This window comes from Oncorhynchus tshawytscha, linkage group LG33, assembly GCF_018296145.1.
Source record: "Oncorhynchus tshawytscha isolate Ot180627B linkage group LG33, Otsh_v2.0, whole genome shotgun sequence".
NCBI classification, from domain to species: domain Eukaryota; kingdom Metazoa; phylum Chordata; class Actinopteri; order Salmoniformes; family Salmonidae; genus Oncorhynchus; species Oncorhynchus tshawytscha.
Window position 1 is genome coordinate 30,184,216 of NC_056461.1, and position 27,645 is coordinate 30,211,860.

General features: G+C 42.1%; 1 protein-coding gene across 1 annotated transcript; it reads left to right on the forward strand.

The window, feature by feature from the left end:
• Nucleotides 1-139: 139 nt before the first annotated feature.
• On the forward strand, nucleotides 140-27,551 carry LOC112231135 (mitogen-activated protein kinase kinase kinase kinase 2). The gene is made up of 32 exons (XM_024397708.2): nucleotides 140-569; nucleotides 2,220-2,277; nucleotides 2,775-2,865; nucleotides 3,488-3,552; nucleotides 3,813-3,868; nucleotides 5,071-5,118; nucleotides 5,348-5,390; nucleotides 5,527-5,599; nucleotides 5,689-5,820; nucleotides 5,978-6,040; nucleotides 6,158-6,239; nucleotides 6,395-6,505; nucleotides 6,655-6,733; nucleotides 8,799-8,857; nucleotides 8,970-9,016; nucleotides 9,103-9,141; nucleotides 9,484-9,517; nucleotides 9,609-9,822; nucleotides 10,002-10,108; nucleotides 10,208-10,249; nucleotides 20,218-20,302; nucleotides 20,396-20,475; nucleotides 20,569-20,629; nucleotides 20,712-20,832; nucleotides 21,452-21,510; nucleotides 21,629-21,732; nucleotides 25,345-25,519; nucleotides 25,661-25,729; nucleotides 25,892-25,978; nucleotides 26,212-26,282; nucleotides 26,386-26,441; nucleotides 26,559-27,551. Exons 1-32 carry the CDS (start codon nucleotides 477-479, stop codon nucleotides 26,644-26,646), a joined length of 2,592 nt encoding a protein of 863 aa, XP_024253476.1. The 5' UTR covers nucleotides 140-476; the 3' UTR covers nucleotides 26,647-27,551.
• Nucleotides 27,552-27,645: the final 94 nt, after the last annotated feature.

Genomic DNA, 27,645 nt, shown 5'->3' on the forward strand with positions numbered 1-27,645 from the left:
CAGGGTTTACTACCTACCCTTTTGTGTGTGTGTTTGTGTGTGTGTGTGTGTTGGGTGTGTGTGTGTGTGGGGGTTGTGTGTGTGTGGGGGGGGTTGTGTGTGCGTGCGCGTGCGAGTGCGAGAGGGGATTATTATCACAAATATTTTTACTGAAATAGAAGGAAAATATAAAATATAATTGAAACAATAACCGAAATGGGGACCAATTACTATTTTTTTGACAAGGCTTTGTGTCACTGAAAAACCCAGAATGTAGATTCTGTTTTCCATTCAGGGGCAACAACAATGCCTTATTATTTACAAAAATGTCATGGCACTGGTAGGCTGCCGTTCTCAGAGCATCACAAGGCTGTATAGCTGCCATTTTTATTTCAGCTTTTGCTTCTGATGGTTTGTTGCAGAGGAAGTGCAGACATCTGGATAGGAATCATATAATTAGTGGCTAGAAAGCACTAGTCGAGACATACAGTGCTGCGATGGATGCAATTGGTGTTTCCTACTCGAACCCATTGGAGGACTACGAGATGATTCACCGGATCGGTAGTGGTACATACGGAGACGTATTTAAGGTAGGCCTATTTGAAATAAACCATGCTCTGATATTTTGCAGTCCTTTAGTGAAAATGATGTCTCTTTCGAACAGGATTTGTATCCACCCCCCGATTTATAAGATTGTTTTGATATGGCTTTATTGGTATACCTGAGCAGACCCACCTGTTTGATTAAATGGTTATTCATATCCCTAGTCGGTTCCATGTTGACGGGTTGCAGTCAACGTTTAAAAACAGAATGTGATGGTTTTATTAATCAAGAGTGATATACATTGTTTTGTGATGGTTTTTCTTTTTTTCCTGATATAATGTTTGCCAGAAAAGTGGTATTTCACCATCCGTTCTGTCATCAATTTGTGCATGGAGGCAGGCTGCATGGTCTCTCTCCATAACTGTATTGAATGTTTGGTTGACATGTGCACAGAGTTTAACATCAGAATGGCTGATGTCAAAACAAGGCTCATTGAAATGCTGAAAAACCCCTTTCTCTTGGTCTACCCAGTCATTTGTTGAAAAAGGTCCAGCACACTAAATTATGAAATGCACTCCACTGTTAAATCTTACAATATGGTTAGCTGAGATGGTGACTAGAAGGGAGCAGTTGGTAACAGGAAACTAACAATGAGTTGAGAAAGGAAGAAGTGTCATCTGTGAGAAACTCACTGTACACATGAAGCCAGTACCCTGACCGATAGCATAATATTTGGAATGGCCAGCAAATATAGTATTTTCACTGCAGCTTCACTGTCACAGCACATGACACCCAAGACACCCTTGTAAAGTATTGGAGAGAGTTCCTTAATGAATGTACTTTTTCTAATTGAAAAAATAAAATGAGTAGATCATTATGAAATTAGGGAACGATTGGTCGCCTAGGTCCTGTTTGGTAAGTGATCTTGATCAGACATTTGCAATAATAGGCGAGGTAAAAGTTCTGCTGCAATATGATACATGCCTTACATCTCCGGAAATCTTTTACTACAGAAACAAAACAGGAAGTGAGTACCGTTCCGTAACAGATGTCTTTTTTTCAAAGGTAGCAGTTCTTCTATTGGTGACACGAGCCTCATTGTTCCCTGGTGGCCGTTTGCTGCTTTGCTTGGTAACAGAAGCATGGTGTCTGTATGATCTGTAGACCAGTGGAAGCTGCATAGGAGAGGACGGCGTATAATAATGTCTGAACGAAGCTAATAGAATGGCATCATGATCTGTAGACCAGTGGAAGCTGCATAGGAGAGGACGGCGTATAATAATGGCTGGAACAGAGCGAATGAAATGGCATCAAACACATTGAAACCATGTGTTTGATACCATTCCACATATTCTGCTCCAGCCATTACCACAAGCCCGTCCTCCCCAATTAAAGTGCCACCAACCTCCTGTGCTGTAGCCATAGAGTGAGGGTGTTCTTTCCTTCATCACCCAAGTTTTCTCAGAAAAAGAAAGTGTGAGCACAAGGCCTACAAATAGGATAATATATCTGGAAATATTTTAACTAGTGATGCGTGAGGCTACTATTCCTTTTCCCATTGTAGTACTGAGATGCTGTGACACTCATGACTTCAAAGGTCATGTCACTACCTATAACGTTCACAGCAAGAAGTGAAACCACAATGTCATATGATCAGAATAAAAATCTTTTTTTTTTGTACTTTGTCTTCTCTATAGGCACGAAACATCAAGACATCCGTGATCTCTGCAATCAAAGTTGTAAAACTAGATCCTGGTAGGATATTTATCCCAAATGTGATTGTGTTTATCTTAAAGGCCCAGTGATTCTCCTGTGTTTAATATATATTTACACACTATGAGTTGGAATAATAGTGCGAAATTGTGAAAATGATGATTATGCCCTTTTATAGAGTTGTTTGAAAGGACTGCCTGAAATGTCTGCCTGTTTTGATGGGATTGAGTTTTGGCCTGCCTGGTGACAAGAAAGAGGGCTCCAAACCTATCTGCCAATAACAGCTAGTTTTCAGTTTTCCCTTCCCCACTCAGACCACTCCCAGACAGTCCTAGCTAAATTCTTGCTTGAAAAATTATCTTTGCTAAGAAGCTATTTTTGGTTATTGTTTTTCAATTAAAATGGTCAAAAATCACAGTAAGGTACTTAATTGTTACCCAGATATGATACGATATTGAGATAAAAATATCTGCATTGGACCTTTAATCACATTGTGGTGAAGTCGTGATATTCCAGTCTTTTCTCATCTCTCTCTTCAGGTGATGACATCTTATCTATCCAGCAGGAGATTACCATGATTAAAGAATGCACTCACAAGAACATTGTGGCCTATTTCGGCAGCTACCTCAGGTTTGGTCTGCAATCAAACATTACGTTGAAACTTGATATGAAATGCAATGAGGTATTCCATTTAATAGTGGTGGGAAAAGTACCCAGTTGTCATACCTTAAAGGTACTGTACCTTAATAGAAAATGACTCAATTAAAAGTGAAAGTCACCCAGTAAAATACTACTTGAGTAAAAGTCTAAAAGTATTTGGTTTTAAATATACTTAAGTATCAAAAGTAAAAGTATAAATCATTTCAAATTCCTTATATTAATCAAACTATGCGGTTTATTTATCGATAGCCAGGGGCACACTCAAACACTCAGACATAATTTACAAACAAAGCATTTGTGTTTAGTGAGTCTGCCAAATCAGAGGCAGTAAGGATGACCAGGGTTGTTCTCTTGATAAGTGTGTGAATTGGACCATTTTCCTGTCCTGCTAAGCATTCAAAATGTAACATGTACTTTTGGGTGCCAGGGAAAATGAATGGAGTACAACGTACATTATTATCTTACTGAATGTAGTGAAGTAAAAGTTGTAAAACAAAATACCCCAAAAAACTACTTAAGTAGTACTTTAAAGTATTATTACTTAAGTACTTTACACCACTGTCCTTTAACGGCATGCCTCTTCCTTTGATAGAAATAACAAGCTGTGGATTTGCATGGAGTACTGCGGAGGAGGTTCCCTGCAGGACATTTATCATGGTAGTTAATACATGGCTCTGGTGTATATGAATGGCAACATCCAGTGTTCAAGTAAATGTATATATTTACCCCCAAAAATATGGGGGATTGGAAATGATGCAGACATTTACATTGATGGAATCCACAATCAATCTGCAATATTAATGCTGATCTTTCCCTTAAAAAAATTATCAAATAAATGATATCAGTTACTACTGTGTACATCATTCTTTTTTTTTTTAATGATGGCCCTGACATACTTCATTTTTATGTTTCAATAGTTACTGGCCCCCTGAATGAGAGGCAGATTGCATATGTGTGCAGGGAAACACTACAGGTAAGCATGAAATTATATGCAGCTTTATTCATTGGCTGAGGCGTTCAACCATTTTCTACTGTGAAACTTTCTATTTGGATGTAACATTTTTTACATTATAAATTCAAAAACATCATGCTTGACTGTTGCTCTGGGGTACAGTGCCACACTCTAAAAAAATAAAGGTGCAAGTTGGAACCAAATAAGGTTCTTGAGAGCAATGTCATAGGGCATGGGTATTCAACTTTGACCCTACGAGGTCCGGAGCCTGCTGGTTTTCTGTTTTTACTTGATAATGAATTGCACCCACCTGGTGTCCCAGGACTAAATCAGTCCCTGATTAGAGGGGAACAGTGAAAATAAGCATTGGAACTGTCTTTGAGGTCCAGAGTTGAGTTTGAGGGCCATAGGGTAACCATTTTAGGGTCTCTGAAGAACCATTCAAAAATCCAAACCAGCAATGTGTTTGGCCTTCCAGGACTGGAATTGAATAGCCCTGCTGTAGTGTTTTAAGCCTTATTTGCATATTTCTCAGTGCCTTTTGAATGAATTTGAGTTACCAGGGCCACCCATGACTGTGTTTGCTACTTAGAGAGACATGGTTGTTGCATTCATTCATTTACAGTCATGTGGCCTTCACAAAGTGACAAAACAATACATATTTCATAAGTACTTATTTTAAGGGCCTCTTAAATTACATTAAGCTGGCTTGCAAAGTGATGTGTAATTCCGATTGGAATCCAGCCTGAGTGGGGATATCCAACATTTGGAACTTTTATTCACATGCAACCTGTATTCAGAATGACTACCAGGGTTGAGAAGATTAAGGTATGAGACGACCTTGAACATCTTAACTGGAACACTAACTGATGCAATAAGTCCAAGTAACAGATTGGAATAGTTTAGAAAGATGTATGTTATATATTTGAGTAGCATGAGATTCAATTAATCAATCAATGTGCATGCAAAAACATAGATATTGAAACAAACAATTCTAAAAACCAACCTGCAATAGAGCATGCTGGGAAATAGATTAATTATGGGTGTGGTTTTGGTTAAACTCTGGTTATTAACACCAACACTGAATGTATTTTACACCAGTGAGTGGTACTACCCCCCTTTTAAATCAATGGTTCTTTATCAGGCAAGAATTCTCCATTTATCCCCATTTAAGAACATTCATTTTTTTCAGTGTGGTGTTATTGGGTTTTCTGTGTTTATAGGGACTGCATCACTTACACGAAACTGGGAAAATGCATAGAGACATAAAGGTAATGTATTGTTGGATATAAAACATGTAAATAGTTTACTCTACCCCTCATCTGAATTGAATCATTTTGGTCTGGCGTGTTGGAACTACTCCTTCATACTTACTGAAATCTAATATTTAAGTGTGTGTGTGTGTGTGTGTGTGTGTGTGTGTGTAATTGGAGCTGTGGGCAGTCCTCATGAGAGAGCATGAGACGGTGCACTCATTGTGTCACTGTGGGTTTTTCACAGGGAGCAAACGTTCTTCTGACAGAGCGAGGAGATGTCAAACTGGGTCAGTGACTGTCAACCACCCTCACACTGTCACTCACTCTCACACATCCTCTCTGCCTCTCCCATAGATGGACTCAAAAACAGATCTACTAAAATACTCTTTCTCCAACTCTCTCACGGCATCTTTTTTTCCCCAGCGGATTTTGGCGTTGCAGCTGAGATCAACGCCTCCGTTGCCAAGAGGAAGTCATTCATAGGCACGCCTTACTGGTGAGTGATCTAAGTTCGTCCATGGTACCAAAACAAGGCCATTGATCATGGTTTAGCATAGTTATCCACGGGCAGCTGTGCTCTTCTAGGATGGCACCCGAGGTGGCAGCAGTGGAGAAGAAAGGTGGCTACAACCAGCTATGTGACATCTGGGCAGTGGGCATCACCGCTATCGAGCTGGCAGAGCTTCAGCCTCCCATGTTTGACCTGCACCCCATGAGGTGAGGGCACCGTTGCTGGGATGTCACCTCTCATTATTATCAGTATACAGATTAAATCTATCCAGTCATATTAACAGATCAGATTTTGATAATTAACACTGCGTCATGTTTCATCAACAGGTTAAGTACATACGATTTTTTTGTTCTTTTTTCCCAGGGCCTTGATGATGATGTCAAAGAGCAGCTTCCAGCCACCCAAACTAAAGGACAAGGCCAAATGGTTTAAGTTACTTTATAGTTAAAAAGTCATATGAGCTCCAGAACCGAAAGTATATACTGTATGTTACTGTGAGTGTCTAGGAGCCCATGTGGTAATGACCAATAACTATCTGTTTAGGTCTGCAGACTTTCACAGCTTTGTGAAAATATCCCTCACCAAGAACCCTCGCAAGAGGCCCAGTTCGGAGAAACTGTTACAGGTACTACCTCAGAGTTCCATCCTTTTAGAGGAGCGCAACAAAATAGCATCAACGTTAATAAAAAAAACTGGTGAATTCATGTCCCTAGTGGAAAAACTGTTCTGTAGTCCTTCGGGTGACAGACACTCCCCAAATTATCTATGTTTTCTCTTCAGCACCCCTTTGTGAGTCAGCTGCTGACCAGGACTCTGGCCATTGAACTGCTGGACATGGCCAGCAACCCTGTTCTGCAAACCACACACACTATGGATGAGAGTGATCTTGACGTGAGCTTGTCCCCCTATCCTATCCTACCCTTTCCTGAAATGTATGCTTGGGCTCAACAATATATGATGTGGATTACTATACTACTAAGATGAATATGTCACTAATGATCTGTATGTGCTGTGTATGTTGTTGTTGTGTGGGTTTGCAGACATGCAGTGCATTCCCTGATCAGATCCATTCCTTAGCGAAACACCTGCCGGTCCAAAGGACTCAGTCTGAGGAGCAGTGTGAGTAACTACAGATGTAGGATCTTAATTTGATCACCCTGTTCCAGAAACATGGAGTGTATTTGAGGTTCATAAAGGCTTCTGAAGTTTGTAATTTGCACTTAGAAATTTCAGAATTGATTTTCCCTCATGAAAAATGTATCAACCTCTACAAACATGTATATTTAATTATATTCCACATAATAACTAACATCCTGTTGCTGTAGATTTTTTTCCTGAAGTAGCAAACTCACCTACTCAAATTAAGATACGGCATCTGTATAGCCTCTCAGATCCTTGCCCTCTAAGCACAGCTCCTCAAGGACTCTGTTACTGATGAGCCATTGTTATGGCCAATGTAGCATTACATTACAGCATCCAGGGGCAAGCAGCCAAGGTCAGTAAGGACACGAGGGGATAGTCACTGGTATCTATTCACAGAAAATGAAAGAGAGTAGTGTGAGAACAAGTGTGTTTTTGTTTACTGGTATCTCATCATTGTCATAACAAATATATATGATGATGATAATGATGATTATCAACTACAGAGTTTATTTCATAAACTCAGCAAAAATAGAAATGTCCTCTCACTGCCAACTGTTTATTTTCAGCAAACTTAACATTTGTAAATATTTGTATGAACATAACAAGATTCAACAACAGAGACATAAACTGAACAAGTTCCACAGACATGTGACTAACAGAAATGGAATAATGTGTTCCTGAACAAAGTGGGGTCAAAACTAATAGTAACAGGCAGTATCTGGTGTGGCCACCAGCTGCATTAAGTACTGCAATGCATCTCCTCCTAATGGACTGCACCAGATTTGCCAGTTCTTGCTGGGAGATGTTCCACCAAGGCACCTGCAAGTTCCCAGTCATTTCTGGGGGGGAATGGCCCTAGCCCTCACCCTCTGATCCAACAGGTCCCAGACTTGGTCAATGGGATTGAGATCCGGGCACTTCGCTGGCCATGGCAGAATGCTGGAATTCCTGTCTTGCAGTAAATCACGCACAGAACGAGCAGTATGGTTGGTGGCATTGTCATGCTGGAGGGTCATGTCAGGAAGGGTACCACATGAGCGAGGGGGATGTCTTCCCTGTAACGCACAGCGTTGAGATTGCCTGCAATGACAACAAGCTCAGTCTGATGATGCTGTTACACACTGCCCCAGACCATGACGGATCCTCCACCTCCAAATTGATCCCGCCCCAGAGTACAGGCCTCAGTGTAACACTCATTCCTTTGAAGATAAATGCGAATCTGACCATCACCCCTGGTGAGACAAAACCGCGACTCGTCAGCGAAGAGCACTTTTTGCCAATCCTGTCTGGTCCAGGAACGGTGGGTTTGTGCCCGCGACGTTGTTGCCGGTGATGTCTGGTGAGGACCTGCCTTACAACAGGCCTACAAGCCCTCAGTCCAGCCTCTCAGCCTATTGCAAACAGTCTGAGCACTGATGGGAGGGATTGTGCGTTCCTGGTGTAACTCGGGCAGTTGTTGTTGCCATCCTGTACCTGTCCCACAGGTGTGATGTTCGGCTGTACCGATCTTGTGCAGGTGTTGTTACACATGGTCTGCCACTGCGAGGACGATCAGCTGTCCGTCCTATCTCCCTGTAGCGCTGTCTTATATGCGTCTCACAGTACAGACATTGCAGTTTATTGCCCTGGCCACATCTGCTGTCCTCATGCTTCCTTGCAGCATGCCTAAGGCACATTCACGCAGATGAGCAGGGACCCTGGGCATCTTTCTTTTGGTGTTTTTCATTGTCAGTAGAAAGGCCTCTTTAGTGTCCTAAATTTTCATAACTGTGACTTTAATTGCATACCGTCTGTAAGCTGTTAGTGTCTTAACGACCGTACCACAGGTGCATGTTCATTAATTGTTTATGGTTCACTGAACAAGCATGGGAAACAGTGTTTGAACCCTTTACAATGAAGATCTGTGAAGTCATTTGGATTTTTCAGAATTATGTTTGAAAGACAGGATCCTGAAAAAGGCACGTTTCTTTTATTAATTTTTTTCGCTGAGTTTATTTAAAGGTGTTATTCTGGATCATAATTGTATATGTGTGTTTTCCAGTTGATCTGCTGAAATTTGGGCCTCCCATGAGGAAGGAGACTGAGCTCTCTCCTGACCTGGTGAGGATTATCTGTGTCTAACCTCTATGTTCCACAAACAGCATGTTGAACATAGAAAAACAATTGATTTATTTGTCAAATTGTCAGTGCATGAACATATTTTCCCCAACAGGGATCATATGATGAATGGAGCATTACAGGAGATGAGAAGAACTCACCGTAAGCTATTATTTCTCACACTTCAGCTGTAATAAATCGCTAATGAAAGCAACAATAACTGAATCTACTCTACATTTGAGGTGCAGAAGTCTACTGGAGTGTGTTGAGGAAGCGTTACTTGAAAGGTGAGGCTATAAGACATTCCATATACAGTGCCTTGCGAAAGTATTCGGCCCCCTTGAACCTTGCGACCTTTTGCCACATTTCAGGCTTCAAACATAAAGATATAAAACTGTATTTTTTTGTGAAGAACCAACAACAAGTGGGACACAATCATGAAGTGGAACGACATTTATTGGATATTTCAAACTTTTTTTAACAAATCAAAAACTGAAAAATTGGGCGTGCAAAATTATTCAGCCCCCTTAAGTTAATACTTTGTAGCGCCACCTTTTGCTGCGATTACAGCTGTAAGTCATTAATTCCCATAACATAGTATATTTGTGTCTGTTTGATATTCCTTGCAGGAGGTTAACCATAAAGAGAGCGCCCTCTGCTGAGGTGAGCGAGAACTACAGACTATCATCAGCCTCTCAGGCACTCAACAATGTTTTTCTGGAACCACACCAGTGTCTGTGTTCATCTGTTGCAGCACTCTCCTGAAGATGAGGACATGGATAAAAGTGGTACCGTGAAGCGGAGTGGGGTCCTCAGTCCTGCCTTAAGGCATACCATCTCCCCATCCACTGACTCGACTCCTCCCACTGTCACACCTCCAGTCTCAGACTCCGCCCTGGCTGAACCCTCTCTCTTCAACTCCACTATCTTCTCAGACCTCTCACTTTCCTCCAACTGCTCGTTTGAAGGTACAGCACCGCACACGACACACCCAGGAACGCTAAAACAATCTATGACATCATCGCGTAACAAGTAGTGAAATCAACTGCTTTTCATGTATACTATCTGCATGACCAATTTAAGAACAGTCTCAAACCCAAAATCCTGAGACGCTATGCCGCACTGATGGGTCTGTGTGTTCCTGCAGAGGGCAGTGAGTCAAAGGGACGTTGGCCGGGAGAGACATCCTACATGGCCCTGGGGCCCCCACTGTCTCCAGAATGGAGCACACTGAGGAGGAGAACTGAGGACTCGGTGAGACACCATCAACAAGTCACTGACAGCACTTTTCAATTCATATTTTGTGCACACATGATGACAGATGATCTATCGTGGAATTTGTTTTTTCTTCAGAGAGGTGATTGTCATGGACTTCCACCCACGCCCAAAGTCCATGTAAGTCAAGATGTCTGGATATACAGCCACCAAAAAATAAAATACGTGTTTAGTTTTAATGTCATGTGCAAAAGTACAGTGAAACGCCTTTCTTGCAAACTCAAAACCCCCAAATGCAATAATCAATAACAATTTAATACTAGGAAAAAACACGAGACATAAGAACACAATAAGTAAGCAAGCATATTATATACAGGGTCAGTTCCATATTTACAATGCGCAGGGATACTGGAGTGATGGAGGTAGATATGTATAGGGGTACGGTGACTATATACAGGGTCAGTAGGAGGTAGATATGTATAGGGGTAAGCATACTATATACAGGGTCAGCTCCAATACCATATTTAAAATGTGCAGGGATCCTGGACCTAATATTGTGTACAATATGTTTTTTTGTAGTGATTCATATGTTGATGATGTAAAGAATATTTGCTGGTATGTAATGAGGAGCAACTAGATGTTGCACTTGATACATTTATAAAATTGCTTATTCCAGTTACTAATAAACATGTACCCATTAAGACAATAACTAAAAATGGTTAAATCTCCTTTTTAAATGTTTTTAAATTTCACCTTTATTTAACCAGGTAGGCTAGTTGAGAACAAGTTCTCATTTGCAACTGCGATCTGGCCAAGATAAAGCACAGCAATTCGACACATACAACAACAGAGTTACACATGGAATTAACAAAACATCCATTCAATAATACTGTAGAAAAAATAAAACAAAAAGTCTATATACAGTGAGTGCAAATTAGGTAATATGAGGGAGTTAAGGCAATAAATAGGTCTGGACAACAGGCCCTCTGATTTGACACACTGAACTCTATCAGAGAAGTAGTTGGTAAACCAGGCGAGGCAATCATTTGAGAAACCAAGGCTGCCAATAAGAATGTGGTGATTGACAGAGTCGAAAGCCTTGGCCAGATCAATGAATACGGCTGCACAGTAATGTCTCTTATCGATTATGATATCGTTTTGGACCTTGAGCATGGCTGAGGTGCACCCATGACCAGCTCTGAAACCAGAGGGCATCTGAAGAGGGGGATGACCTCGGCAGCTTTCCAATCTTTGGGAATCTCAGACGGTACGAAAGAGAGGTTGTATAGGTGTTGCAACAATTTCGGCAGATAATTTTATAAAAGAGGGTCTAGATTGTCTAGCCCGGCTTATTTGTAGGGGTCCAGATTTTGCAGCTATTTCAGAACATCAGCTATCTGGATTTGGGTGAAGGAGATATGGTGGGGGCTTGGGTGGGTTAGGGGTAGCCAGGTGGAAAGCATGGCCAACCGTAGAGAAATGCTTATTGAAATTCTCAATTATAGTCGATTTATCGGTGGAAACAGTGTTTCCTAGCCTCAGAGCAGTGGGCAGCTGGGAGGAGGTGCTCTTATTCTCCATGGACTTTACAGTGTCCCAGAACTTTTTTGAGTTTGTACTACAGGATGCACATTTCTGTTTGAAAAAGCTAGCCTTAGGAAAGCTAACTGCCTGTGTATATTTGTTCCTAACTTCCCTGAAAAGTTGCATATCACGGGGGCTGTTCGATGCTAATGCAGAACGCCACAGGATGTGCTCGTCAAGGGCAGACAGGTCTGGAGTGTAGCAAGGACTATATCTATTCCTAGTTCTACATTTTTTGAATGGAGCATGCTTATTTAAGATGGTGACGAAGGAACTTTTTAAAGAAATAACCAGGCATCCTTTACTGACGGGATGAGGTCAATGTCATTCCAGGATACCCTGGCCAGGTCGAATAGAAAGGCCTGCTCTCAGAAGTGTTTTAGGGAGCGTTTGACAGTGATGAGGGGTGGTCGTTTGATCGCAGACCCATTACGGATGCAGGCAATGAGGCAGTGATCGCTGAGATCTTGATTGAAAACAGCAGAGGTGTATTTGGAGGGTGAGTTAGTTAGGATGATATCTATGAGGGTGCCTGTGTTTACGGATTTGGGGTTGTACCTGGTAGGTTCATTGATAATTTGTGTGAGATTGAGGGCATCAAGTTTAGATTGTAGGTTGGCCGGGGTGTTAAGCATGTCTCAGTTTAGGTCACCTAACAGCACAAGCTCTGAAGGTAGATGGGGGGGGGCAATCAATTCACATATGGTGTCGAGGGCACAGCTGGGGGCTGAGGGTGGTCTATAGCAAGCAGCCACGGTGAGAGACTTGTTTCTGGAAAGGTGAATTTTTAGAAGTAGAAGCTCGAATTGTTTGGGTACAGACTTGGATAGTAATACAGAACTCCGCAGACTATCTTTGCAGTAGATTGCAACACCGCCCCCTTTGGCAGTTCTATCTTGGCGGAAAATGTTATAGTTAGGGATGGAGATTTCAGGGTTTTTGGTGGTTTTCCTAAGCCAGGATTCAGACACGGCTAAGACACCCGGGTTGGCAGAGTGCTAAAGGAGTGAGTAAAACAAACTTAGGGAGGAGGTTACTAATGTTAACATGCATGAAACCAAGGCTTTTACTGTTACACAAATCAACAAATGAGAGCACCTGGGGAGTGGGAGTGGAGCTAGGCACTGATTAACCTCTACATCACCAGAGGAGAAGTAGGATAAGGGTACGGCTAAGGGCTATACGAACTGGCCGTCTAGCACGTTCGGAACAGAGTAAAAGGAGCAGGTTTCTGGGCACGATAGCATATATTCAAGGCAGAGTGTGTAGACAAAGGTAAAGTAGGATGTGAGTACATTAGAGGTAAACCTAGGCATTGAGTAATGATGAGTGATCAAGTCTCTAGAGATGTTTAAACTAGGTGATGTCATCGCATGTGTAGGAGGTGGAACAACACAGTTGGTTAAGACATATTGAGCAGGGATTGATGAGGAATTGAAAAATTGTATGGTTAAGAGGGATGAGGCAAATGGTATGGCAAATAAGTCTGGCAGCCCAACTGATTGGCAAACTAACGAATTAAAAAATCATGTGACTAAGCTAAACAAAAATAATCTATACAATGATAAATTATATAAAGAATGATAGTAAAAAGCTTTGGAGCACCTTACATTACATTTTTGGGGAAAAAGCCAACTCTGCTCCATCATTCATTGAATCAAATGGCTCATTTATCACAAGAACCACTGATATTGTCAACTACTTTAATTACCTTTTCATTGGCAAGATAAGCAATCTTAGGGATGACATGCCAGCAAAAAGCCCTAACACTACACGTCCAAGTATATCTGACTAAATTATGAAAGACAAGAATTGTACTTTGAATTAAAGTCAGTGTGGAAGAGGTGAAGAAATTATTGTCTATCAACATTGACAAGCCACTGGGGTCTGACAATCTGGATGGAAAATTACTGAGGATAATAGTGACGATATTGCCACTCCCTATTTGCCACATCTTCAATTTAAGCCTGATAGAAAGTGTCTGCCATCAGGCCCCGGGGAAGCTAAAGTCATTCTGGTACCCTTGAATAGTAAAAACTCCTTTTACTGGCTCAAGTAACTGACCAATCAGCCTGTTACCAACCCTTAGTAAACTTCTGGAAAAATTTGTTTGACCAGATACAATGCTATTTCACAGTAAACAAATTGACAACAGATTTTCAGCACGCATATAAAGGACACTGAACAAGCACAGCACTTACACAAATTACTGATGATTGGCTGAGAGAAATTTATGATAAAATGATTGTGGGGGCTGTCTTGTTAGACTTCAGTGCAGCTTTTGACATTATTGATCATAGTCTGCTGCTGGAAAAATCTGGTGTGTTATGGCTTTACACCCCCTGCTATAATGTGGATAAAGAGTTACTTGTCTAACAGAACACAAAGGGTGTTCTTTAATAGAAGCCTCTCAAACATAATCCAGGTAGAAGCAGGAATTCCCCAGGGTAGGAACCTTGCTTTTTACTAACAACATGCCACTGGCTTTGAGTAAGGTCAGTGTGCCTATGTATGCGGATGACTCAACACTATACACGTCAGCTACTACAGCGACTGAAATGACTGCAACACTTAACAAAGAGCTGCAGTTAGTTTCGGAATGGGTAGCAAGGAATAAGTTAGTCCTAAATATTTCCAAAACTGAAATCATTGTATTTGGGACAAATCATTCGCTAAACCTCAACTACATTTCGTAATGAATAATGTGGAAATTGAGGAAGTTGAGGTGACTAACTGCTTGGAGTTACCCTGGATTGTAAACTGTCATGGTCAAAACATATTGATACAACAGTAGATAAGATGGGGAGAAGTATATCTATAATAAAGTGATGCTCTGCATTCATAACAACACTATCAACAAAGCAGGACCTACAGGCCCTAGTTTTGTAACACCTGGACTACTGTTCAGTCATGTGGTCAGGTGCCACAAAGAAGGACTTGGGAAAATTGCAGTTGATTCAGAACAGGGCAGAACGGCTGGCCCTTAAAAGTACACGGAGAGCTAACATTAATGACATGCATGTCAATCTCCCATGGCTCAAAGTGGAAGAGGGATTGCATCATCATTACTTGTTTTCGTAAGAGGTGTTGACAAGCTGAAGGTACCGAGCTGTCTGTTTAAACTAATAGCACACAGCTCAGAGACCCATGCATACCCCACAAGACATTTCACCAGAGGTCTCTTCACAGTCCCCAAGTCCAGAACAGACTATGGGAGGTGCACAGTACTACATAGAGCCATGACTACATGGAACACTCCACATCAGGTAACAGCAGTAGAATCACATTTAAAAAGCATGTAGAAATACAGCTAATAGAACAGCAGGGACTGTGAAGTAACACAAACAGAGGCACAGACACATGCATACACACACAATAACATACACACTATGCACACACGTATACATACATTTTGTGTTGTAGATATGTGGTAGTGGAGTATGGACCTGAGGGCACATACTTAGTGTGTTGTGAACAACTGCCTTAATTCTGCCGGAACCCAGGAAGAGTAGCTGAATGGGGATCCATAATATATATATATATATATATATATATATATATATATATATATATATATACACTGCTCAAAAAAATAAAGGGAACACTTAAACAACACAATGTAACTCCAAGTCAATCACACTTCTGTGAAATCAAACTGTCCAGTTAGGAAGCAACACTGATTGACAATACATTTCACATGCTGTTGTGCAAATGGAATAGACAACAGTTGGAAATTATAGGCAATTAGCAAGGCACCCCCAATAAAGGAGTGGTTCTGCAGGTGATAACCACAGACCACTTCTCTGTTCCTATGCTTCCTGGCTGATGTTTTGGTCACTTTTGAATGCTGGCGGTGCTTTCACTCTAGTGGTAGCATGAGACGGAGTCTACAACCCACACAAGTGGCTCAGGTAGTGCAGCTCATCCATGATGGCACATCAATGCGAGCTGTGGCAAGAAGGTTTGCTGTGTCTGTCAGCGTAGTGTCCAGAGCATGGAGGCGCTACCAGGAGACAGGCCAGTACATCAGGAGATGTGGAGGAGGCCGTAGGAGGACAACAACCCAGCAGCAGGACCGCTACCCCCGCCTTTGTGCAAGGAGGAGCAGGAGGAGCACTGCCAGAGCCCTGCAAAATGACCCCCAGCAGGCCAAAAATGTGCATGTGTCTGCTCAAACCGTCAGAAACCGATTCCATGAGGGTGGTATGAGGGCCCGACGTCCACAGGTGGGGGTTGTGCTTACAGCCCAACACCGTGCAGGACGTTTAGCATTTGCCAGAGAACACCAAGATTGGCAAATTCGCCACTGGCGCCCTGTACTCTTCACAGATGAAAGCAGGTTCACACTGAGCGCATGTGACAGACGTGACAGTCTGGAGATGCCGTGGAGAACGTTCTGCTGCCTGCAACATCCTCCAGCATGACCGGTTTGGCCTCCATGTGCTTGCCAGAGGTAGCCTGACTGCCATTAGGTACCGAGATGAGATCCTCAGACCCCTAGTGAGACCATATTCTGGTGCGGTTGGCCCTGGGTTCCTCCTAATGCAAGACAATGCTAGACCTCTTCTGGCTGTTAGTGTGTCAGCAGTTCCTGCAAGAGGAAGGCATTGATGCTATGGACTGGCCCGCCCGTTCCCCAGACCTGAATCCAATTGAGCACATCTGGGACATCATGTCTCGCTCCATCCACCAACGCCACGTTGCACCACAGACGGTCTCCTCATCAGGAGCATGCCAGGCATTGTAGGGAGGTCATACAGGCACGTGGAGTCCACACACACTACTGAGCCTCATTTTGACTTGTTTTAAGGACATTACATCAAAGTTGGATCAGCCTGTAGTGTGGTTTTCCACTTTCATTTTGAGTGTGACTCCAAATCCAGACCTCCATGGGTTGATAAATTTGATTTCCATTGATAATTTTTGTGTGATTTTGTTGTCAGCACATTCAACTATGTAAAGAAAAAAGTATTTAATAAGAATATTTCATTCATTCAGATCTAGGATGTGTTATTTTAGTGTTCCCTTTATTTTTTTGAGCAGTGTGTATGTATGTGTGTGTGTGTGTGTGTGTGTGTGTGTGTGTGTGTGTGTGTGTGTGTGTATATATATGTGTATATATATGTGTGTATATATATATATATATATATATATATATATATATATATATATATTATACAGTGCCTTGCGTATATAAAGTATTCGGCCCCCTTGAACTTTGCGACCTTTTGCCACATTTCAGGCTTCAAACATAAAGATATAAAACTGTATTTTTTGTGAAGAATCAACAACAAGTGGGACACAATCATGAAGTGGAACGATATTTATTGGATATTTCAAACTTTTTTAACAAATCAAAAACTGAAAAATTGGGCGTGCAAAATTATTCAGCCCCTTTACTTTCAGTGCAGCAAACTCTCCAGAAGTTCAGTGAGGATCTCTGAATGATCCAATGTTGACCTAAATGACTAATGATGATAAATACAATCCACCTGTGTGTAATCAAGTCTCCGTATAAATGCACCTGCACTGTGATAGTCTCAGAGGTCCGTTAAAAGCGCAGAGCGCATCATGAAGAACAAGGAACACACCAGGCAGGTCCGAGATACTGTTGTGAAGACGTTTAAAGCCGGATTTGGATACAAAAAGATTTCCCAAGCTTTAAACATCCCAAGGAGCACTGTGCAAGCGATAATATTGAAATGGAAGGAGTATCAGACCACTGCAAATCTACCAAGACCTGTCCGTCCCTCTAAACTTTCATCTCATACAAGGAGAAGACTGATCAGAGATGCAGCCAAGAGGCCCAAGATCACTGTGGATGAACTGCAGAGATCTACAGCTGAGGTGGGAGACTCTGTCCATAGGACAACAATCAGTCGTATATTGCACAAATCTGGCCTTTATGGAAGAGTGGCAAGAAGAAAGCCATTTCTTAAAGATATCCATAAAAAGTGTTGTTTAAAGTTTGCCACAAGCCACCTGAGAGACACACCAAACATGTGGAAGAAGGTGCTCTGGTCAGATGAAACCAAAATTGAACTTTTTGGCAACAATGCAAAACGTTATGTTTGGCGTAAAAGCAACACAGCTCATCACCCTGAACACACCATCCCCACTGTCAAACATGGTGGTGGCAGCATCATGGTTTGGGCCTGCTTTTCTTCAGCAGGGACAGGGAAGATGGTTAAAATTGATGGATGGAGCCAAATACAGGACCATTCTGGAAGAAAACCTGATGGAGTCTGCAAAAGACCTGAGACTGGGACGGAGATTTGTCTTCCAACAAGACAATGATCCAAAACATAAAGCAAAATCTACAATGGAATGGTTCAAAAATAAACATATCCAGGTGTTAGAATGGCCAAGTCAAAGTCCAGACCTGAATCCAATCGAGAATCTGTGGAAAGAACTGAAAACTGCTGTTCACAAATGCTCTCCATCCAACCTCACTGAGCTCGAGCTGTTTTGCAATTTGGAAAAAATTTCAGTCTCTCGATGTGCAAAACTGATAGAGACATACCCCAAATTACTTACAGCTGTAATCGCAGCAAAAGGTGGCGCTACAAAGTATTAACTTAAGGGGGCTGAATAATTTTGCACGCCCAATTTTTCAGTTTTTGATTTGTTAAAAAAGTTTGAAATATCCAATAAATGTCGTTCCACTTCATGATTGTGTCCCACTTGTTGTTGGTTCTTCACAAAAAAATACAGTTTTATATCTTTATGGTTGAAGCCTGAAATGTGGCAAAAGGTCGCAAAGTTCAAGGGGGCCGAATACTTTCGCAAGGCACTGTATATATATATATATATATGGGGTAAGGGGACTAGGTAACAGGATATAAGATAAACAGAGTAGCAGCAGCTTGCGTCTGGGTGGGTGTTTTAGAGTCAGTATAAATGTCTGTGCTTATTATGTGTGAGTGAGTGTTCGTGTGTGTGTTGGAGTGACAGTGTGTGAGTGTGTAGGGCCCTGTTAGTGTGCATAGAGACCGTCTGTAGCTATTTATCAGTCTTATTGCTTGGGGATAGAAGTTGTTCAAGAGCCTGTTGGTGTCAGACTTGATGCACTGGGACCGCCTGCCATGCGGAAGCAGAGAGAATAGTCTATGGCTTAGGTGGTTGGAATCTTTAACAATTTTCCGGGCATTCCTACCACACCCCTGGATGGTAGGTTGTTCGGCCCCGGGGATGCACTGTGCTGTTTGCACCACCCACTGTAGCGCCATGTAATCGAGGGCAGTGCTATTGCCATACCACGTGGTGATGCAGCCAGTCAAGATGCTCTCAATGGTACGCTGTTGCGTGTTCTTCATGACTGCACGTGTTTGGACCATTTTAAATCTTTAGGGATTTGAACGCTGAGGGACTAGAAGCTCTCGACCTGCTCCACTGCAGCTCCATCGATGTGGATGGGGGCCTGCTCGCCAACCCACGATCAGCTCCTTGGTCTTCCTGATTTTGAGGGAGAGGTTGTTGTTCTGGTACTACACTGACAGGTCACTGACGACCTCCCTGTAGGCTGATTTATTGTCGCTGGTGTTCAGGCCTACTACCGTCATGTCGTCAGCAAACTTGATGATGGTGTTAGAATTGTGCATGGCCACGCAGTCGTGGGTGAACAGGCAGTAAACGAGGGGACTAAGCACACACCCCTGTGGGGCCCCTGTGTTGAGGGTCAACGTGGCGGAGGTGATGTTGTCTACCGTCACCACCTATGGTCGGCCCATCAGGAAGTCGATGATCCAGTTGCAGAGGGAGGTTGTTCAGACCCAAAGTCCTAAGCTTGGTGACGAGCTTGGAGGTGACAGTGGGGTTTTATAACGCTGAGCTGTAGTCAATGAACAGCATTCTCACATAGGTTTTCCTCTTGTTTAGGTGGGTGAGGGCAATGTGGAGAGCAATTGAGATTGCATCGCCTATGGATCTGTTGGGGCAGTATGCACATTGAGTGTATCTAGGGTGTCTGGGATGGTGGAGTTAATGTGTGCCATAACCAACCTCTCAAAGCACTTCATGACCACAGAAGTGAGTGCCACAGGGCGGTGGTCATTGTGGCAGGAAGTCTTAGAGTTCTTGAGGACAGGAATGATGGTGGTCATCTTAAAACATGTGGTGATTACAGACTGGGACAAGGAGAGGTTGAAAATGACCGTGAATATGCCTGCCAGCTGTTCTGCGCATGCTCTGAGAACTCGCCCTGGAATAACCTATGGACCCGCGGGTGTTGACCTGATTAAAGACCTTTCTCACATCGGCATTGGAGAGCGAGATCACCCAATCCTCTGCGTCGGTGATGGCCCTCACACCCAGCACAATGTTGTTGTTGTCAAAGCGTGCATAAAATGCATTGAGTTCGTCTGGTAGAGTGTCATTGTTGGGCAGATCACGGTTGGGTCTTCCTTTGTATTCCGTAATAGACTGTATCCCCTACCACATTCGGCATGTGTAGTATGATTCCACCCTATTCCTATATTGCCTTTTTCTTGTTTGATAACTCTGCGGCGGTCATAGCGGGACTGAAATGATGTACAGTGTATATTGACCCACACAATCTTTTCCAGATGGGGGCCTGTTTTTCCAAGGTGTTTAATGGCTGTCCATTGAAGATTCACTGTGCTGTCACATGGGTCCTGCCAAAGACTAAAGGTACGCACAGGTTATAAAGACAAACAATAGGTAAATGAAGCTTCTGTCAAACCAGTCAGATCTCAGGGATAATGTCTGACTTTCCTCCCTCAGATCAACACCTCATACTGGGGACGGAGGAGGGCATCTACACCCTGAACCTCAACGAGCTCCATGAGGACACCATGGAGAAGGTAGCTACCATCATTTGGTTTAACACAAAAAGCAGTGTTGCTCTACCTGTCATTTTTTTGTTGTAATGTATTATTATGTATATATTTTTTCAGTTATTACCCCAGAGGTGCAGCTGGCTGTATGTCATGAACAACGTGCTAATGTCTATCTCAGGTAGGGCCCTCCGTGTCTCCACCACACCCTAATACTTATGTTCTATCTAGATGTGTGTGTTGACTGTCTTTGTGCTCCGTAGGGAAATCATCCCAGCTGTGCTCCCAGAGGCTGACTACCCTGTTTGACCGTAGACATCTGCAGAAGAGGCAGGGCCACCTGTACATCAACGCCCACCGCCTCACTGAGAGGATCAACTCAAGGTAGGGACATCCCACCACTGGTCAGAAGGAGGCTGTAGTGAAAATACCAATGGTTTATATATATATACACTAGATAACTAATAGGGGGCGCTGTGTTGACGCCACTGACTCCATCTTGGCATTCTCCCAATGTTCACAAAAATATTTTGGACACTATAGAAATACATTTACTAATGTCTACATTTGTGTTTGCCACATTTATTCCATTACAGACACTTTAATGCATACTTTTAAATTATATTATGTGAGCTAAACATACAAATAGAAAATGAAAAATATATACAAACATTTTCCTTCATGTAGTTTTTTTTTTATTAATGTAACTGCCCCCACTACAACAATAACATACTAAATGCATGGAATTTGGACCTTGAAACATTTAATTGGAATACAGTAGAATTTCATTCATTCCTATGGAGGACTGCTCCTACTGGGAAGTGCCAATATAGCCAACGGGGGGCTTCAAATCCTCTCAATGGCCAATACATAGCATCAGCAATCCAAGGTTTCTATATATCATTGGAAAATACCAGAGCACTGATACTAACATGAGAGGAAGGGAAATCATCCTGGAAATTGTACCAAAAAAAACATCATGTTAATGTGTTCTCTGTTTTAGAAAGTTTTCTGTGTCTGGGAAGATATCAGACACCAAAGGCTGTCGACGCTGCAGTGTTGGTAAGAAACATGTTATTTTAGTCAAAAATGGAGGTGTACTGCACAGTATCTATGACTAAGATGACATCTCTCTCTCCCTTTCTTTCTGTCTCCCTTCTGCCTTATCAATGCTTCTCAGTGCATAACCCGTACACTGACAGCACATTTTTGTGTGCTGTTGTACCAACTGGCCTTGTCCTACTTCTATGGTATGAGCCTCTTCAGAAGTTCATGCAACTCAAGGTGTGTGATCCCAATGCACATATATACAATTCTAGCATAGCTTTTTTTAAATATATATATATATATACAGTACCAGTCAAAAGTTGACACACATTCCACAGTTTTTCTTTATTTGACTATTTTCTATATTTCTATAACACATATGGAATCATGTAGTAACCAAAAATTGTTAAACAAAACATTTTTTATATTTGAAATTCTTCGAAGTAGCCACCCTTTGCCTTGATGACAGCTTTGCACACTGTTGGCATTCTCTCAACCAGCTTCATGAGGTAGTCACCTGGAATGCATTTCAATTAACAGGTGTGCCTTTTTAAAAGTTAATTTGTGGAATTTCTTTCCTTAATGCAAATCAGTTTTGCTATGGCAAGGTAGGAGTGGCATAGAGAAGATAGCCCTATTTGGTCAAATACCAAGTCCATATTATGGCCAGAACAGCTCAAATAAGCAAAGAGAAACGACAGTCCATCATTACTTTAAGACATGAAGCTCAGTCAATCAGGAACATTTCAAGAACTTTAAAAGTTTCTTCAAGTGCAGTCGCAAAAACCATCAAGCACTATGATGAAACTGGCTCTCATGAGGACCACCACAGGAAAGGAAGACCCAGAGTTACATCTGCTGCAGAGGATAAGTTCATTAAAGTTACCAGCCTTAGAAATTGCAGCCCAAATAAATGCTTCACAGGGTTCAAGTAACAGAAACACATCTCAACGGCAACTGTTCAGGGGAGAATATGTGAATCAGGCCTTCATCAAATCGAATCAAAATCATCAGTTGAAGTCGGAAGTTTACATACACTTAGGTTGGCGTCATTAAAACTCGTTTTTCAACCACTCCACAAATTTCTTGTTAACAAACTATAGTTTTGACAAGTCGGTTAGGACATCTACTTTGTGCATGACACAATTCATTTTTCCAACAATTATTTACAGTCAGATTATTCCACTTATAATTCACGGTATCACAATTCCAGTGGGTCAGAGGTTTACATACACTAAGTTGACTGTGCCTTTAAACAGCTTGTAAAATTCCAGAAAATGATGTCATGGCTTTAGAAGCTTCCGAAAGGCTAATTGACATCATTTGAGTCAATTGGAGGTGTACCTGTGGATGTATTTCAAGGCCTACCTTCAAACTCAGTGCCTCCTTGCTTGACATCATGGGAAAATTTTAAAAAATCAGCCAAGACCTCAGAAAACAAATTGTAGACCTCCACAAATCTGGTTCATCCTTGAGAGCAATTTCCAAATGCCTGAAGGTACCACATTCATCTGTACAAACAATAGTACGCAAGTATAAACACCATGGGACCATGCAGGCATCATACCGCTCAGGATGGAGACACGTTCTGTCTCCTAGAGATGAACGTACTTTGGTGCGAAAAGTGCAAATCAATCCCAGAACAACAGCAAAGGACCTTGTGAAGATGCTGGAGGAAACAGGTACACAAGTATCTATATCCACACTAAAACGAATCCTATATCGACATAACCTGAAAGCCCGCTTTAGCAAGGAAGAAGCCACTGCTCCAAAACTGCCATAAAAAAAGCCAGACTACGGTTTGCAACTGCACATGGGGACAAAGATCGTACTTTTTGGAGAAATGTCTTCTGGTCTGAAAACAAAAATAGAACTCATTGGCCATAACAACCCTCGTTATGTTTGGAGGAAAAAGGGGAAGGCTTGCAAGCCGATGAACACCATCTCAACCATGAAGCACGGGGGTGTTAGCATCATGTTGTGGGGGTGCGTTGCTGCAGGAGGGACTGGTGCACTTCACAAAATAGATGGCATCAAGAGGGAGGAAAATATGTGGATATATTCACGCAACATCTCAAGACATCAGTCAGGAAGTTAAAGCTTGGTTGCAAATGGGTCTTCCAAATGGACAATGACCCCAAGCATACTTCCAAATTTGTCAAAATGGCTTAAGGACGACAAAGTCAAGGTATTGGAGTGGCTATCACAAAGCCCCGACCTCAATCCTATAGAAAATGTGTGGGCAGAACTGAAAAAGCATGTGTGAGCAAGGAGGCTTACATACCTGTCTCAGTTACACCAACTCTGTCAGGAGGAATGGGCCAAAATTCACCCAACTTATTGTGGGAAGCTTGTGGAAGGCTACCTGAGACGTTTGACCCAAGTTAAACAATTTAAAGGCAATGCTACCAAATACTAATTGAGTGTATGTAAGCTTCTGACCCACTGGGAATGTGATGAAAGCTGAAATCATTCTCTGCTATTATTCTGACATTTCACTTTCTTAAAATAAAGTGGTGATCCTAACTGACCTAAAATTGAATTTGTACTTGGATTAAATGTCAGGAATTGTGAAACTGAGTTTAAATGTATTTGGCTAAGGTGTATGTAAACTTCCAACTTCAAATGTATATATATTTGCGCCCGTATGTCGTTGTTGTCTTCTCTGTTGGAATCCTCGGTCATCCTGTAGAGTCTCTGGTTAACTTTCATTGAACTCAGTCTTTTGTGTTTGTAGGTGGTTAGGATGGATACTTCAGAGTACCATTCGGAAATGTTCTCATAGAGTAGATACTTCAGCGGTTGTCGGTAATCTTGTTCTAGGTTTCCGTAATTTCTAGCTGCAGACTAGTAAATATTCATCTAAGATTTGCTCTTAGTCTGTGGGGATTGATAGTCTCATAGTTTAACCATTTCCAGCCGTGTAGCCAATACTCCACGTGATATAGTCTTGTCCTTTGGTAGAGTTGTAGTTTAAACCACTTCACACACCAGCGTCACCCGGCATGTTTTGGTCTTAACTATTCAAGACGTCCAGCTTACCGTGGGTCTCTTTGGCATGAAATGTACATTTTGCCACAGGTGGTTTTATACATTTCAGTAGAAAAGGGCAGTTCCATGATGCCAGATGTAATGGCTGGCCTAACGGGGGCGTGGCCATTGACAAGTTCAACTTTACATGGAAGAAAATTCTCTCATTTTCAAGGTTAATATCACATTACATAGTTTCATGTTTAATCACATACGTTTCACAATATTTAGATCTAAACCTGACAGCTGGGACATGTATACTTTAGGAGATACCGTTATGTGTGTTTCCTGTCCTTCATGAGATCACCAAATGAAACACACTCATCATAACTGTCCCTTAAGTGTCCACAGACCATTCTCAAAAGTAGAAATATTGTTTTAATTCTCCCATTTTAGGGATTTAGGAGTTTGGCCAAGTGAAGTCCTTTGTTCTCTCCGTGCTCTCTCCCTCTCTACTGCATGGCAGTTTCTACCCGATATTTATGACCTGAGGTACTAAACCTGGTTTAGGAGAGGGAGGGAGGGAGGGAGGGAGGGAGGGGGAGCCACGATCTATACCCAAAAAGGGCCACGTCATGACCGTGTGTAAACCTTTCATCAAGGCAAAGGGTGGCTAACACTTTTTTTTTGGTTACTACATGATTCCATTTGTGTTTTTTCAAAGTTTTGATATCTTCACTATTATTCTATAATGTAGAAAAAAATTAAGAAAAACCCTTGAATGAGTAGGGGTGTCCAAACTCTTGACTGTTACTGTATATAGAAAAGCATTGCAAAGAATTCCGACGATGTCCTCCCGCTCTCTCCTTCCCCTCTCAGTACATAGCTGTGAGTCTCCCAGAAACCCTCCCCATCTTTGAGCTGCTTGTCCTGGAGACTGATGAGCTGCCGCAGGTGTGTGTAGGTGTGAGTAGGCTACAGACCCCTGTCAAGACCTGTGAGCGGGTCCACTTTGACATCATCCACCTGAATGACACACCAAGAGCCCAGTCAGGTACTGTAGATGGAATCGATGTCATTATTATTATGATAATCACCCTCCATCACTAATTGGATATTTTAATGTAGTTTTAATCTAGACAAACACCAGCAGAGTGTACAAGCTGTGATGCTATTGTTTGTGATGTTTTCACAGATAGTCGATCTATGAAGGTGATGCAGGTAACCCAGCTGGACAGAGACACAGTCCTGATCGGTCTGGAGAGTGAGTTCATTCTTCTTCTTTTTTTCAATCGTCTTCTTTCAGTATTATTTGGTCAGGAACATTGGATGTGCTAGTGTTCTATTCAGAGCGACAAAGACTCTTGAATGAAAGGAAAAAAAGCAATGATTGAATTGTGACCGTTTTTCCATTGTACCTTTGCAGATACTGTGAACATTGTGAACCTGGATGGCAGCCCAAGCAAAGGGATGACCTCAAAGTTGACCTTTGACTTTTCCATTGAGACTCTTGGTAAGGGAATAGATGCGTTCTGATTTCTAATCATTTAGCTTGGTGTCTGGATTGGAGCAGAGGAGGCAGAGGAGGAGGAGGGGGGGGGGGTCATAATGGCTGGAATGGAGTCAATGGAAAGGTATCAAATGTGGTTGAGACCATTCCATTGACTCCTTTCCAGCCATTACTATGAGCCGCCCTCCCCTCAGCAGCCTCAACTGGATAGGAGGTGAATAAATTGTTCTTTGCAGTATGTTTGCAGGACAGTGTTCTGGCTTTCTGGAAGCATGGGCTTAAAGGTAGAAGCCTACATAGTGATGAGGTAAGGCAGAACAAGTTTTTCATGCCAGGCCAGCTTTTCGGTGTTGTCAGACTCTCCTATTGACAATAAAATGCTGTTGTGACATCTGTGATGTTTTTCATAGGTTACACAAGAGATCACGGATGAAAGTCGAATATTCAGAGTCTTGGGAACCTCAAGGCATGTCTCTTAATTATAGGAGTTTTATAGCAATTTGATAACAAAACATTTCTGTCAAATCATTTGAAGCAAAATAAAAAAATGTGTTGCACATTAACATATGCTTTCATTCCTCAGGGACATTATCTTGCAGAGTACTCCCACGGACAATCCATCAGCCTTAAGCAACTTGTACATCCTGACAGGTCATGAGAGTAGCTACTGAAGAAATCAGAGAATGGAGGACCTTCTGTCTCGAGGAAGTACACAGCAGTCTCCTGCTACTCCTAAAAGGACAAGCGCCAAGTCAATTAGGATGGAACAAGGAGCAAAGCTGCTTACAATGGCGAGTTGTTTGCAGAAGAGACACTGCAGGAACTGTCTGAGCTGTGATTGGAGTGGGTCTCCTCAGGCTCTCTTCACATCCATGTGCCAAATGGACCTGTGAATATCAGTGGTTCTTAACATTACCATTGGTCTAGGCTACATAAAGATCTTGGCAAGGATTTAAAACCACACTTGTGTGCATTCATCTGACTGGTTGTGACTGGGAGAGTTCTTCCCCCCCAACTGTATCTCAAGACTGTCTAAGTCTGCAGTAACCCAGTACCAGTCTGGACAATACTTCCCATAGGGCTGTGGTGTCAGTACTGAAGGGTAGAAAAGTAGAGGTCACAGTGTCCATGGTGTGAGGTGGAAAGCAATGGTATCATGTAGTAGCAGCTCTGTGTGTAGGCTACCTGAGAAGAAGTTATATGCAGTGAAAAACACTTATTCACCATGGGTTGATGCATAGGAGGCTGCTGAGTGAAGAATGGCTCATAATAGTGGCCGGAACAGAGCAACTGAAGGGCATTAAACACCTGGAAACCATGTGTTTGATGTATTTGATACCATTCTACTGATTCAGCTCCAGTCATTACCACAAGCCCGTTTTCCCAGATTAAGGTTCCACCAACCTCCTGTGGCTGATAGAGAATAAATATGGAAAACATAAGTGACAGCAATTGTTTTTTCAGTGTTCTAATTAGCGGGATCAAATGTCAACAATATGTGATTTATAGAGGCCTATTAGATTTGTTGTGCTGTGAAGCTGGCTGCTATACTCAAAATAAAAACTGACCAGATGGATATTTGGTTCCCTGTCAAGCAGAAGCAAATCATTCATATCCATATGTTTCTTCTTTTATGTCCATATGTTTAAATATAGTCAATTGTTTTGTCC

Excerpts from the sequence above, each read along its gene's own strand:
- LOC112231135 (XM_024397708.2), top strand. The coding sequence starts at position 477 with ATGGATGCAATTGGTGTTTCCTACTCGAACCCATTGGAGGACTACGAG. Across the intron at positions 2,278-2,774 it reads AGTTGTAAAACTAGATCCTG|GTGATGACATCTTATCTATC; the intron begins GTAGGATATTTA and ends CTCTCTCTTCAG. Across the intron at positions 9,142-9,483 it reads GAGGAAGCGTTACTTGAAAG|GAGGTTAACCATAAAGAGAG; the intron begins GTGAGGCTATAA and ends TATTCCTTGCAG.